A 13,287-nucleotide genomic window follows, 5' to 3' on the forward strand; every position below is an offset into this window, starting at 1 on the left:
TATATATGCTAAGTCAGCTTTAGAATGAAGTGACAACTTCCCGATTCAATCACAGCTGCGCAGGAAGAAGAGCAGAGATATAAGAGATATGTACCGAAGGAGTGCTTGACTTCCTGGGCTCGAATTCTCTGTTAAGGTGTGGTAAGGTCGAATCAAGCCGACATCTGAGCTGTTGGAGTCTGTACTGATGATGCGGCATCGTATCTATGGGGATGATTGGCATATATGGATTGAATTAATAACTGTGCTAGCCCATGGTAGAATCAGGTGTGATATCGAATGTATTAGATTTATTCACATATCCCGGGCAATAAGGAGGAATTATCATTGAAGGTGCTCGATTTCTATATAGTGCTAAGAATGTAACGAACTATGGGATGGAGGGCTACAGTTACATCTGAGAGCATACTGAAGTACTAACCTGCGATTCATCAGTGGTTCAGGTACAAACATGAGTATATCTAATCCGTGGTGGAAAATATACATAATAATCCCAACAGCCTTTGAAATGAGACGAGCACGTCGAGAAATTGACAGGTAGTCAGTATGTGTATTTCACATAGGACATACCAAATCTTGAAGTGACCTGCGCAGAATCTCATAGCGGATGGATGTATTGGGCAATGCAATCTGCACGCACAAATCGGCGCGGTCAACGAACGCAGCGTCTGTTTTGATGAACATCGGGTGAGATACGAGAAATCTCAGGTTGACTCGCGAGAGAAGGAAATATTTTAACTGAAACCTGAGCGGACTTTAGTTACACAAAAGGACAGATAGTGCTTGCCCCACTTGACAAAATTTATAGACAGCGTGAAAACTGTATAAACCGACATTGCCTGTGTATACTGAGTAGTCTTACCTAGAGCGCCAGTGAGATTGGTTGTGGCGATTATTAGGATGTTCGCATACATCGCAAGCTTGTCCTGTCGATATATTTAGGTTTATTTGTTAAGATGTCATAACATAACAACTCGACAGAAGCAGTATGTCGCAAGTGTATTCTGATATCAATATAAACCAGATCAAAATGCAGCGGTTCTACGAAAATCGTCGCAAAGGACATCAAGAGAAACACACACCAACTGGGTCAGCATCGCATTGACAGCTCTCACAGAATCACTTGGATCTGATGACGATGTTGCCCTCGAGGTAGCCAACGACTCTATTTCATCTACCAGCACACACACAAAGGTATCTGGGTGTAGCACTTCGTGGATCTGTCAATAAATACCCAGAGCGTATATGTGAAAGGTTAAACTTTGAACTGAAATGCGCCTGGTACGAAGATCTCGAAATCTGTACATTCAAATAGTTTTCTCGGCAATAAACACAACAACATAGATGCATTCAATCGTGATGAGGGTGAGCGCAAACGAGTACTGTAACCCATATAGGCACGTCTGTGTTCTGCTTGCTTTCATCGCCAGGCTGACAAAACAAAATGGTACAATAATGTAGGCTCTTTACATGATGCCACTTATTCACGCGGAGCAATCTTTTGCCATAACATACTTGTTGAAATAATTTCTGCACCAGTTTTCCACTCTCGGAGAAGAACTTGGAAAGCACGCTGTGGCTATTGACTGTTATGAGCTGCCCATAACTAAAGCGGTCATTCATACGAATGCTTATTTTTTGGGCTAAGCTTTTGGCCAAGGATGTCTTTCCTGTCTACTAATGAACAATATCATAATTATAATAAAGCAAGGACTGGAAGTATATGCGGCTCTCATACAGATCCAAGGTATGCTACCAAGGTGCATACCACAGACTCCGCAATAGTGGATAGCTAAGATCGAAGCACGCCACGCTTACCCCTGGTGGTCCCTAGTCGACGCAGTTCAAGAGTGTATTCAAGGAATAGAGAAAAAATAAGTAAACGAAGCAGAAGAAGCAGTGAATGTATTTAATAGTGTACGATAGTTCGACCTGACGAGCAACAGAGCGATATCACTCATTATTGCATTCATGTTTAGTTGTAGAATGACACACTTACTAGTTAAGAATAGACATCACCCACGACAGACATAAATCTGTGATAGATCTGGATGCTATTCCAGCGTAAAATACACGTAACCTTGTACAGAACATGTTATGAGCAAAAGTTTTGAATAAAGACTCGCACCACTTCTCTGTGTCATGCTGAACTCGCATACACATGGACACACCCTCATACTGGCCCTTGTATTGCCATGTGTACACTGACTTATACATGCACCTATGTACACCCCCCTACTAACCTTTGTATTGCCATGTGTACACCGACTTGTACATGCACCTATGTACACTCTCATACTAACCCTTATATTGTCATATGTACACTTACCTGTAGATGCACCTGTACACACTCCCATACTAACCCTTGTATTGTCATCTGTACACTTACTTGTAGATGCATCTGTTCACACTCCCATACTAACCCTTGAATTGTTATGTATGTACATACATGTAGGAGCACGATCCGATTGCAGGTAACGAGATGACGATTCACTCGTCTATCTGCGGTGGTCCGGATGGGAATTTCGCTTAACGAATCGTTTATGGTTTGTGAAGGCGCTGAGAAAGTGAACTCGGAAGCAGTCGTGACATGTGGAATAGTATGCCGAATGAATTCAACGACAGGTAAGCGCCATACCAGAGAAAAGCATGGCTGTCCGAGCATATTGTAGCAGCTGTTCCTTGACGTCTAGATCATACTCTAGGCTCTCCCATCTTTATTGATTCAACGTTAAAGTTGTGTACAACTGGCATATTTTAGACTCCAGTATATCATTGATGCGATAGAGCAGATACACAGTCGCCCTCGCAATACCCTCGTGAGGTACACCCAACCTGAAGCCAAGCATAATCACAACGTAACCACATAAAAATGAACTGTATCTTGGTATTCTCTCTCGATTGCTATGTTCGTAGTATAAAGCTTTGCAAGATCGGTACACCAAAGTGCTTCGCGTCACCACATCTCCTCAATTCAAATACTCCCGAACAAATTTTCAATACGCTAAAGCGCCATAAAAAAAGTACTGCGGCGATGTATGACACCTGTGGATAAGTATGCCAACCAATTGACTGTATCCCATGCTAGTGCTATCAACGACATACAGTCCGTACAGCTCAGAGCAGGGAAGATATGTCTGCGTGGCAGTCGTAGAGCCATCCTCACCCACCTCTTCCGCAGGGGGGTCGGTGCTGAGCTGATTGTGCAATACACCAATTCCATCACGCAATGTTTGCAACAGAATAACGATGTCCCAAGGTGCCAAAACGGATTGTTGCACTAGTATATTACGCATCCGTAGATATGCAGCTATACGGCTGCATAGGTGTTCGCATGAGTGTCCGTTGGTCGTAAATTGATTGGTGTGCTGCTGCTCTGGGCTACCCTGACAAAGTGACTCTCTGAGAGGTATGTTCATACACGTCACGCGTGAGCTGAATTGTACATGGGATTAAGAGAGAAACGTGTGCTTGCGTGCCACTTGGTTGAGCTCAATATGTCGCTGTGTACAGTTGAATATCTGGTACAGATAGGCAAATAAACGCTTTAAACCCGGTCATAGAGTGATGCAACATTCAGGGTGATGGAGATTGAGCACCGCTCTACGGATGATACACCTCAGACGGTCGTCGCCCTCAACTACTTGGAAACGGCAGAAGGTCTTAATACGAATCAAACATACCGAATATACTATCAGATGTATTCGTATATCATTCTGAGAGAAGCAGAAGCCGTCTGAAAGATTGGGCAACCGCGCTCCAGAGACCATCTCGAAGGACATACGCTTGACGTTGTCCTTAATGCGCGTCGCGATTAATGAGAGACTATTATTGGATTGATTTGACACATATTGCAATGAAGGAAAGTTGCATCGCAGCATACAAATATCTACGCCCACAAGGTATTGATTCTTCAATGCTAGTCTGCCAGTCGTGATTTGGATATACTACATGAAGGTGAACAGATATCATGTGATATGGCTCATCCAAAGCGTGCGAGACAGCTGCCAGAGCAATCTGAGACGCGCGTAGGTTCGCACCAAGGAGCGATGACTAATTGACAATGCCGCTGACAATTGGTGCGCAATCGCACGCGTAGCAGTAAAAGAGGCGTAACTAGCAGTGTGCAGGTATTTAACTGCGGGCATCTATCTCAACAAGTCACTCAATTAGTAACCTATATGTGACTCAGTCTTGGAATGCTTGATTGAAAGCCAATAGTCGTTCGTGCGTTTCCCACAGCCCTCCCAAAGAGACAAATAGAGAACGTGAAAGGTTACATCTGTCATGTTTCAGTGCACCAATTTTCTTTTGGGCCTGACCCTTCAACAATAATTTGAACATCTCACATGTGTAGCCTAGAAATGCCTATGTCGCATTCAAATGAGACATGTATGTGCTATGTGGCTGTGACCTCTTTTTATTTGGACCCGCATACTATGCAGTTCGATTACTAGTCGATATACATACCTTGAGGTAAGGGTCGCAGAATGTGGCGAGACTCGATTCGTATACAACTCCCAACTCGTGGATGTACACCAATGCATGAGACTTGACCATTTCTGGGTCTGCAGCACTTTTCTTCAGCACAATCTCTACCACTACATCGTCTTTGTTCAACACACGCTTCTCCGTGAGCGCAATCATGATGTGATTGGCGTAGCAACAATCACCTTGAGAGTTCAACTTATCTACAATGTATACACATTCATATATATATATATACACGATATACAAACGAAGTATTGTGCAGGATATGATGGTATATATTATATCATTACGTGTGCATTGTTTTCAGGTCTCTTGATGCCTTGAAGGTTGAAGGGGGACTATAGCCTTTATGTTATGATCTATTTATAGATTTATTTATAGAGCTTTCTTATTTCTATTTACAGTTCGAATAACTCGAATACTCGATGACGCTGGCTTTCTTCTTGTGCTATTCAAAAGGCCCGCCAAAATGTCAATACCCGATTTAGATGATATGTTAATTATCATGCGTGATAGATTGATAGAGCTCCCTACTCTAGTAAATAGAGCCTATAGGTCTCTCAGAAGACTCAGACTCTCTTGGTTACATATTTTTTTTAAAATGAACAATAGTATGATTTTTCATAGCCTAAAATAAAACAATATTATTTGAATCACGTTTATGTTTTTAAAAAAGAAATATATATTGTATGTATGATACTTCTTGCGGGTGATGGTGATATTGTGCTGTTCATTTATTCCGAGTGTGTGCGCAGCATCAAATACTACGCATATACTTGTAATACGGCCGTATTCACATACAGCTCAGTGTCAACACATACAGCTCAGGCAGTGTCAACACATACAGCTCAGTGTCAACACATACAGCTCAGTGTCAACACATACAGCTCAGTGTCAACACATACAGCTCAGTGTCAACACATACAGCTCAGTGTCAACACATACAGCTCAGTGTCAACACATACAGCTCAGTGTCAACACATACAGCTCAGTGTCAACACATACAGCTCAGTGTCAACACATACAGCTCAAGTGTCAACACATACAGCTCAGTGTCAACACATACAGCTCAGTGTCAAACACCGCGCATAAATTCACATCCCCAAAGTATTGGAAACCCTAGTGTATCCAAAGTTGTAGTTGCATCCAGTCCTCCGCAATCCTTGGACTCTGATCGTTCACTAAGTATAGATAGTAAGTGTTTTATTAAAGTGACTATGAGGATCCTTGCACATGCTCTGACGCATTCAACGTTGGCAACTACCTCTTATAAGAAGGCATGTCGGTCTCTGCACAGTACAGCTTCAGATGCAATCCCTGTCATGGTCAATCCGGCCCTCGGAATACCGGGTGGGGTTTATAAGTAAGTACAGTCAAGGATGTGATATTCCAACTATATATATATATATATATAAATATGTATATATAATAAGTAGATGCAAATGCACGAGGCGATTGCTCACATGTATTTATTTTTGAAGCGGAACTGGGAGAACATGAAGCTTTATGCTCTGCTTGTTTCGTCATTACATCTGAGTAGGGGTTGGCAAGTTTCAATTACGCACATGAACTCGTTATCGTCAAGGTCTATGATTGTGGGCATTAAATGTATTATAACAAACATCATCGCATGTTATAATACAGGTATTTTACCGAATTGTTAGAGACAGAGAACCCACAACTGAAGTGTAAACCGACCCTAGACTACTATGGGGACAATGGGAGGTCCGAAGTTAAGGTGGAAGACTGGGGTGTCATGGCAGAGGAGGTCATAGCGCAGGTTGAGAAGGTGGTCTATGCGGACAAGGTGTGTGTAAATACTTTCCTTGTCTGGCATGCAAGCATCCGATTGACATGATTCTCTATGTATATCAGGTATACGATTAAGCGGATGTATCGCGAAGCGAGTGCATCGTTATTGAGTGTGATTTTTTGATAGTCAATTATATTCATACAAGCGAAATGCCTTCTTGCTTATGTGTATTTTATGCCTTCCCTGAAATGCGGTTCATAGTTCCGCTGTACACGTGCAACTCGAGATAATGTGATCCACGGTTAGTTTCGAATGTTTGACCTATATACTGTATAGAATAACCCGGTACTTGGGTTGTACGTATGTCCATCATACCATTGTATACGAAGGACTGCGAGGTGAGTTGTGTTGGTCGTCGCCGTGCGTACGTTTAAGATGCGGATCTACCTGAAGTGAAGAAAGTGCGATGCGATTTCGCGATATCATACATACTGCGTTTAAAAATCAAATCGATGGCAAAACCTTCGCATGAGGAAGCTAAAGAGAGACTTGTACTTGATATGAACTGTACTGTACTAAAAACTAAGAACTCTGTACACAGACCAATCCAAGGCCGGTGATAGGCCTGGGCCATTCGTTCGGTGGTTGTGCGCATAAAATCGCGGCTTTCAAGCGACCTGATCTATACCGAGGAGTGATCATGATCGATTCTCCGATGTTCAATCCGGTGTCACGGACGGTATGTTGATGATCCTTTGTTGTTGTTGATGTTATGTACTTCATTGCCACCTTCTTGTTCACAATCACCTTAGAGCATACATGAGCTTAATATTCGTGTGTATAGCTGTTCCATCTACTACGTACATGCTACATGAGATAAGCATTCGTGTGTATAGCTGATCTATCTACTACATACATGCTACATGAGATTAGGGTTCGTGTGTATAACTGATCTATCTACTACATACATGCTACATGAGATTAGCATTCGTGTGTATAGATTTATTCATCCGTACGTACATGCTACATGAGATTAACATCCGTGTATATAGCTGATCTATCTACTACTTACGTGCTACATGAGATAAACCTTCGTGTGTATAGATTTATTCATCCTTACGTACATGCTACATGAGATTAACATCCGTGTATACAGCTGATCCACCTACTACGTACATGCTACATGAGATTAACTTTCGTGTGTATGGCTGATCCATCTACTATGTACATGCTACATGAGATTAACATTCGTGTGTATAGATCATTCATCTACAACGTCCATGCTACATGAGATTAACATTCGTGTGTATAGATTATTCATCCGTACGTACATGCTACATGACTTCAACGTTGGTCAACATCAATAACTGCCCCTATAGGGCATGGTAAGTCTGAAAGCATTGGGCAAGCTCGATCAAGTGATACCTGCTAGGGCCGCAACTGTGCGTCGCAGAAGTGTATTCAGCAGTATGGAGGAAGTCAGGTAATAGCACACACGCACGACCCCAATGTACTCCAATTAATCCGCCTTAAGGTCTGCGAGGGCGAGCTTTTGGATATGGCGTCCTTGAACGCACAACGTCTACCTGGCCTGTTGTATGTTTCTTCGCAACGAAGTGTAGTAGATGTCAATCGTTCTTTTTGAAACTCGTCTCGCAAAATGCTCAACGGACCGTTGCGTACCATTACCATGCTTCGCCTGTTTAGAAGCCGACTAACGGGGAGAGGGATCTATAGAAAATGGCATCCTGAATGCTTTGAAGCCTTTCTGCGAACAGGGTTCGTGCAAAACCCGGATGGCACTGTGAGACTGCTAGGACCAGTTGCCAATGAGATCAGTATCTATGATAGTTCGCCCGCAGACATTGGGCTTACCACTACCGGACTGGTATGGTTGCCTACTTGCGGCGCTGGTTCTGTTGTCATGTACACGTATTGTGAGATACTCTGATGAAATTGATTTAGATTCTATCAACCGCCTGCACTACTTCTCGGCCATCATCGCTCGCTTACGATATATCACAACTCTTTCTCATACTTCCAGTATACGGATACTGATACGCCGATGGCTTACATCTACGCCCACAATCCTGAAGACCGACTGATATTCGGCCCCGATGTCCTGTACTTGCGAAATAAGGTACGTATACGTGTAAGCGTTAAGACCATTCACCTCCAGTGTTGTAGACGTGCCCACTCGTAGCGCTAGCATTGTCCGATTTGATCCACAAACGCGAGCGCGTACACTCATGGTCAACTACCGTCGGACTTTTCAAACACTTGCTTGAACTGCGTATCAACATCTGATCTGAATCTGCAACAACCTTCACACAGCTCCGGCACACAAGTGTTGTGCCAATGCCAGACCATGGGGGACACATGTGGCCGCTCGATCACCCAGAAGAGGCGGCGAAGTACATCAGCAGTCTCATGGTAGACATCGGCATCGTCCCGGCGCCTGTGTTAGAACGACCCGTGCCAGAACAAACAGTCGAGTGCTGTTGAGCGACCGCTCACTTAGATACTGTTTGGGTAACGGGTCAATATAGAGAGCCTGCCTAAGATATTGGTAATTGCGAATATAATCTCACGGGAGCGAAACTAAGGCTAGTCCTGCTCGTGAGAGCTCGGTGCAGCAGAATTTGCTGCGAATTCACCCAGACGAGAGTGTGAAAGGTCGTACAGGTATTGTGGTGTAGAGTAGTCTTATCCAGATGTTCAGCCTATGGGATACAGAACCTCTGTCATCTAGAACTCGAGGGATTCACGGGTTGGACAGTCATTTTCGAATGCGCACTAGTGACATTCTCTAGTGTTGTGTTTGCGATGATGGTAGAAGCTTTCGACAGCGCCGCAGCAGATCGGTTGCCTGCCCGTGCATAGGCTCAGCCTAAATGGGCAACAGACATCCGTCACAGCAGATGCGCTCACTGCATATGCGGGATAACATTCGGCGCCAATGCACTTGACCGCAATAAGACTCTGCAGCGAACTGTGCGCATTTTGTCGTCAATTGGAATTGCGGTTCTGGGCTAATAGCAGCATCGAAATCGAATGAAACACTAGAAATTCAGCCCGAAAGCTGCGACAGATCGATCTGATATTTTAGTGGCGATTGTATGAAGTAGACGAGAGTGCAATTTTGTGTCCGAATTTCCCGTACCTACCAAAAGTGCGGTTGTCAAATCCTCTGCCTTTCTGAGGGCAACTGTAGGTGCTCTCCAAGAGTTTAGTGTATCACAGTATTGTGCTAGGTAGAGTAGAGCAATAATTTAATTTCAATTTATGCCGCCGAAATCCGTATTTAAATTTAGATCAGCTTCCTAATAAATATTTTAGTCGATAAAAAAAAGTTGGTTGACATTCAAGGGAACGGTCACCTGAGTCTTGAATAATTCAGCTACACTTTATCTAAAGGAAGAGCAAGTAGAAATAGGACTGCTGCCATGATAATATACTACCACTACTAGTCAAATGCAACAAACTATCAACGAGGAAAAAGTGAGATTTCGCAAATGAGCCGGAATAGCCTAGACAATAGAAAGTTCCGGAATTCTCTGAATTGTTTGACCGCGTACGGATGCGACTTGGAAACTTAAGCCGTCGAGAGCGAGTGAGCCGTAAAATCTCTTTCAAGCTATCTACAATCCTTTTATTCTTCGTCTTTTGGATGTTCGGCTTACATAGTAGATATCGGATCAGTATTATATGTGCTATATATCGAGCACAGTGACGGCCTGCTACTAAGCAAGCTCACCTATTGCCAACTACACTCCTCGCCAGTACAGGGTGGCCTTTGAGCTGATTTTCTAACGCGTGCACATGGAGCCACCACCGCATTATCAGAGCGGCATTCTTTGCATTCGCATACAAATTTCTTTTCCAATGTGCGCGGGTATGGCAGATATAGTTGCAAATGCCATATGATAGCATTTGATGTAACCACGATCCACGGTACTTGATAACTCAGGTAGTCCCGGTGTCCAATGGTTATGCCGCATAAACAATCTAATTCCATGTGCTCAACCAACGCATCTCATCAAGCTCGTCATCAGTGTAGTGCATGGCATAGGTGAAAGCACGGAACCTCCACCATCCGTAAACACACAGCACAACCGATACGCTAATAGTCGTGAAGCGACGCACATTCCCTGTAGATGTCAGACACAGACACAGAGATAAAACACATGGGTTGTTAGTTGATAGATCGACGAGAATCTAAGTGAAGATAGTCAGGACATGGGGTGACAGACGACCAAGTATAGCATACGCATAATAATATGACGTCATGAGTTAAGGTGCTTGTGGCGAGAGTGTACAAGCTCACTTCGCTTGTTCGGCATCACTACAGAAGCGTCGAACTAAAGTGCTTTCTCGGTCAACAAATACAAAGCAAACCAGTCCAAGAGTGTAGAATCAGATGTCTTGCAGTATATAACTCGGATACAAACTACCAGCCATACCTGAGCGTCGCAGTAACTGATCCAGCCATAGGCAGCCGGCCAATTCGCCAAAGAAAAGTGCCGGTACGTAGTGATACAACCAACACGCACGAGTGACCCCAACATACGGAAGTAGGTTGCAGAAATAGCCGAACAACAACCAGGCAACCTATCGGGGTGTGGAAGATGCGGATACATGATGAACTGACTCCCCAATACGTAGAGAAATATGGATGCTTCGGGTTGACGATTTAATTGACCTTGGACATGTAATTCGCAATTACATTGGAATTAGTCAAGAAACCCGATACGTTGATACGATACGCCAGTACGAACTAGAAAAGGGTCCTTACCTCATACTTGGCACGCTCAATATAGGGAAGTCGCGCTTGATACTGATTCATCTTTTTCCTCGAAGTCAAAACTTGAGGAGGATCCGTGTAGAATGGGGTGTTGTGGATCGAGTACAGAATGGACTGTGAAAGGAAATGATATAATACAAAATTGATATCGAGTTGTCCACAACCTTATAAGTACTCATAATGTGCAGCGTATGAGTGCAGAAAAATTTCTGAACGTCTTGTAGGTTCTAAGGAGTCATTCGAAATCACAACACAAATGTAACATTCGGCTCGAAATAGTGACGATACATACGGACATACCAAAAGTATCATGAGCGTACTGCCCCACCATACGAACGGGTTGCCGAGTTGATACACCATGTGGTTGTTCTGCACCCAGAACATGAGACCCTTGACATCAAACGGCCACGAGTACCACTTGGACGACCACGGGTGATCCACAGTGATCCCTCTGTTGGCGTCGAACATCACCTGGTGGTTTGAAAGTAGAGTAAAGGGTGTATAACGTGATACAGCAGAGATACAATCAGTTAGGCTGACGGCGGCTGTGGATGTGGTTTGGTACATCGGTATTGTTTCCGTGCTCGTATCCCGTTGGTTGGCCGAAAATTGGTCCAGCGTATAAATGAGTCGCACTTTGAAGCCATAATTTTGGGACAAAAGAACGCCAGCGACAAGGGACACAGCTCAATATACTCAAAGCGAGCTGCACATAAGTTTGTGTCTGGATATTCATACCTTGTGTATGTACCAGACTTTGTCGAGCACTGAAGGCTGTTGATGTACAAAGGCAGGATCCATCTCCTCGTACTCGGGAGTACCAATGATGGTCTGCATGTACTTGGTGTCACCCACATGCCACGCTATACCCGGCCCAGTGTGGTTGGCAATGATGAAGTGTAAGGCGAACAACACCACATACACCACAATGATAAGCACCAGCATGATGATCCCGGCCAAGAGATGGAACATTGCTCCTCTAGTGGGAAAATCAGGTGAAGTCATATTCTCAGTAGTCTAGCTTATACATGACACTAAAGTGGTAGAACCGAGCCAGGCAACAACAAGAACGGGATGTAAAATCGTCATCACAAAAATCAACTGTTGCATCACTTCGGACAGAACAGAAAAAGCTACGGTTGACAGCCATAGTCAATGGCACAACACACCTCCACAGCTGGCGTTGACGCGGCGTGTTGCGATCCGATTTCGAGAAGTAATACAAATGCGACAGGAAGTTGTACACCTGTCGTACGCCTATGACTCCCACCACACCCAGACCAGTCCACTTGACACTCAGCGTGCAGCCCAGGGACACCCCTGTGAGGATGCACCAGAAGTACCACTGCAACCCAGGGTTATCGCGCTATAACCGCAAAATAAATAAATGGATACATAAGATTATTGATATGCCAGCAGAACCAAAGCAAAGCGAGTCGCGTCTGGGGCTTAATGTGTTGGAATGAAACCGTCTCTGTCGCCTCAGCAGCACCGATCATTCCACATGTTTAACAAACAGAACGAGGCACACTTCGGGCCGTACCTTGGCGAAGAGTTTGTCGGACAAATTCCAGAATTGGACAGCAGTGAATATTGAGAGCGCCAGGAAAAACCACAGGAACGAATCCATGAATATGCTGCGGCCGTTGGTGATGAGACATCCGTCAAACAGCACCATGCAACTCGCCAGCATCGATGTCGTACGCTTAGCTCCCACAGCGCGCAGGGTGAGGTAAGGTAACGGAACGGTCATGCCTGCAAAGGGAAACACATAAATAAGTATGTAGGTAAACGATAGTGTGAATACCAGCGACACGAGGCTGCAACCTCCGTTGATAAGGCTTACATAAATTCATGGGTGCTCAGAGTACCATGTGGTAGCGGAACGACCATTGCTGTGAGTGCACGCATATACACCACACGAGAGCAAACAACAATGCGGGCAGCAGCGACATGCAGCGTTCCTGTGAAAGATTTTAGACGTGCATCGAGCCAACATTGGTGAGGTATGTTTGCCTTCAAAGGCTCGAAGGTATATTTATGATAATTCAGTACGTACATCACCGTGTTGAAAAACAATGAGCACGCTTGTAACCAAACATTAATCGTACAAAGCTCGATACTATAATCGCCAACAGCGCAAAGGCACGATATATATATATATATATATATATACATATATATATAAACATGCATGCTTGCGTACAGCATATATATATAAACATCTATATATGTATAC

At 44.0% G+C, this 13,287-nt stretch overlaps 3 protein-coding genes across 3 annotated transcripts in view; 1 reads left to right on the plus strand and 2 right to left on the minus strand.

Annotated features, from left to right (window-relative positions):
* The window catches only part of SARC_04128 (hypothetical protein), a gene marked incomplete at both ends in the record, with an annotated part of 7,660 nt that extends 3,013 nt beyond the window's left edge, over positions 1-4,647 (minus strand). Inside the window, 6 exons of the mRNA XM_014302056.1 lie at positions 95-204; positions 571-668; positions 863-926; positions 1,083-1,220; positions 1,516-1,674; positions 4,471-4,647. Of these exons, the coding sequence (XP_014157531.1) occupies positions 95-204; positions 571-668; positions 863-926; positions 1,083-1,220; positions 1,516-1,674; positions 4,471-4,647 (746 nt within the window). The remainder of the gene's footprint in view (positions 1-94; positions 205-570; positions 669-862; positions 927-1,082; positions 1,221-1,515; positions 1,675-4,470) is intronic.
* An 851-nt stretch (positions 4,648-5,498) lies between these two features.
* On the plus strand, positions 5,499-9,587 carry SARC_04129 (hypothetical protein). The gene is made up of 7 exons (XM_014302057.1): positions 5,499-5,854; positions 6,136-6,298; positions 6,846-6,983; positions 7,624-7,727; positions 7,952-8,132; positions 8,289-8,384; positions 8,579-9,587. Exons 1-7 carry the CDS (start codon positions 5,709-5,711, stop codon positions 8,747-8,749), a joined length of 999 nt encoding a protein of 332 aa, XP_014157532.1. The 5' UTR covers positions 5,499-5,708; the 3' UTR covers positions 8,750-9,587.
* Positions 9,588-10,252: 665 nt separating this feature from the next.
* SARC_04130 (hypothetical protein) lies at positions 10,253-12,053 on the minus strand (the record flags this gene model as incomplete). The annotated part of the gene is made up of 5 exons (XM_014302058.1): positions 10,253-10,395; positions 10,708-10,855; positions 11,040-11,162; positions 11,349-11,519; positions 11,787-12,053. The coding sequence occupies 5 exons, from the start codon at positions 12,051-12,053 to the stop codon at positions 10,253-10,255; spliced, it is 852 nt and encodes a 283-aa protein (XP_014157533.1).
* Positions 12,054-13,287: the final 1,234 nt, after the last annotated feature.

The sequence above is a fragment of the Sphaeroforma arctica genome, assembly GCF_001186125.1.
Source record: "Sphaeroforma arctica JP610 unplaced genomic scaffold supercont1.223, whole genome shotgun sequence".
Classification (NCBI taxonomy): Eukaryota; class Ichthyosporea; order Ichthyophonida; genus Sphaeroforma; species Sphaeroforma arctica.

Coding starts and splice junctions, on each gene's coding strand:
- SARC_04129 (XM_014302057.1), top strand. CDS start 5,709: ATGAGGATCCTTGCACATGCTCTGACGCATTCAACGTTGGCAACTACC. Junction 5,855..6,135: donor ATACCGGGTGGGGTTTATAA/GTAAGTACAGTC, acceptor GTTATAATACAG/GTATTTTACCGAATTGTTAG. Junction 6,984..7,623: donor TCAATCCGGTGTCACGGACG/GTATGTTGATGA, acceptor CTGCCCCTATAG/GGCATGGTAAGTCTGAAAGC.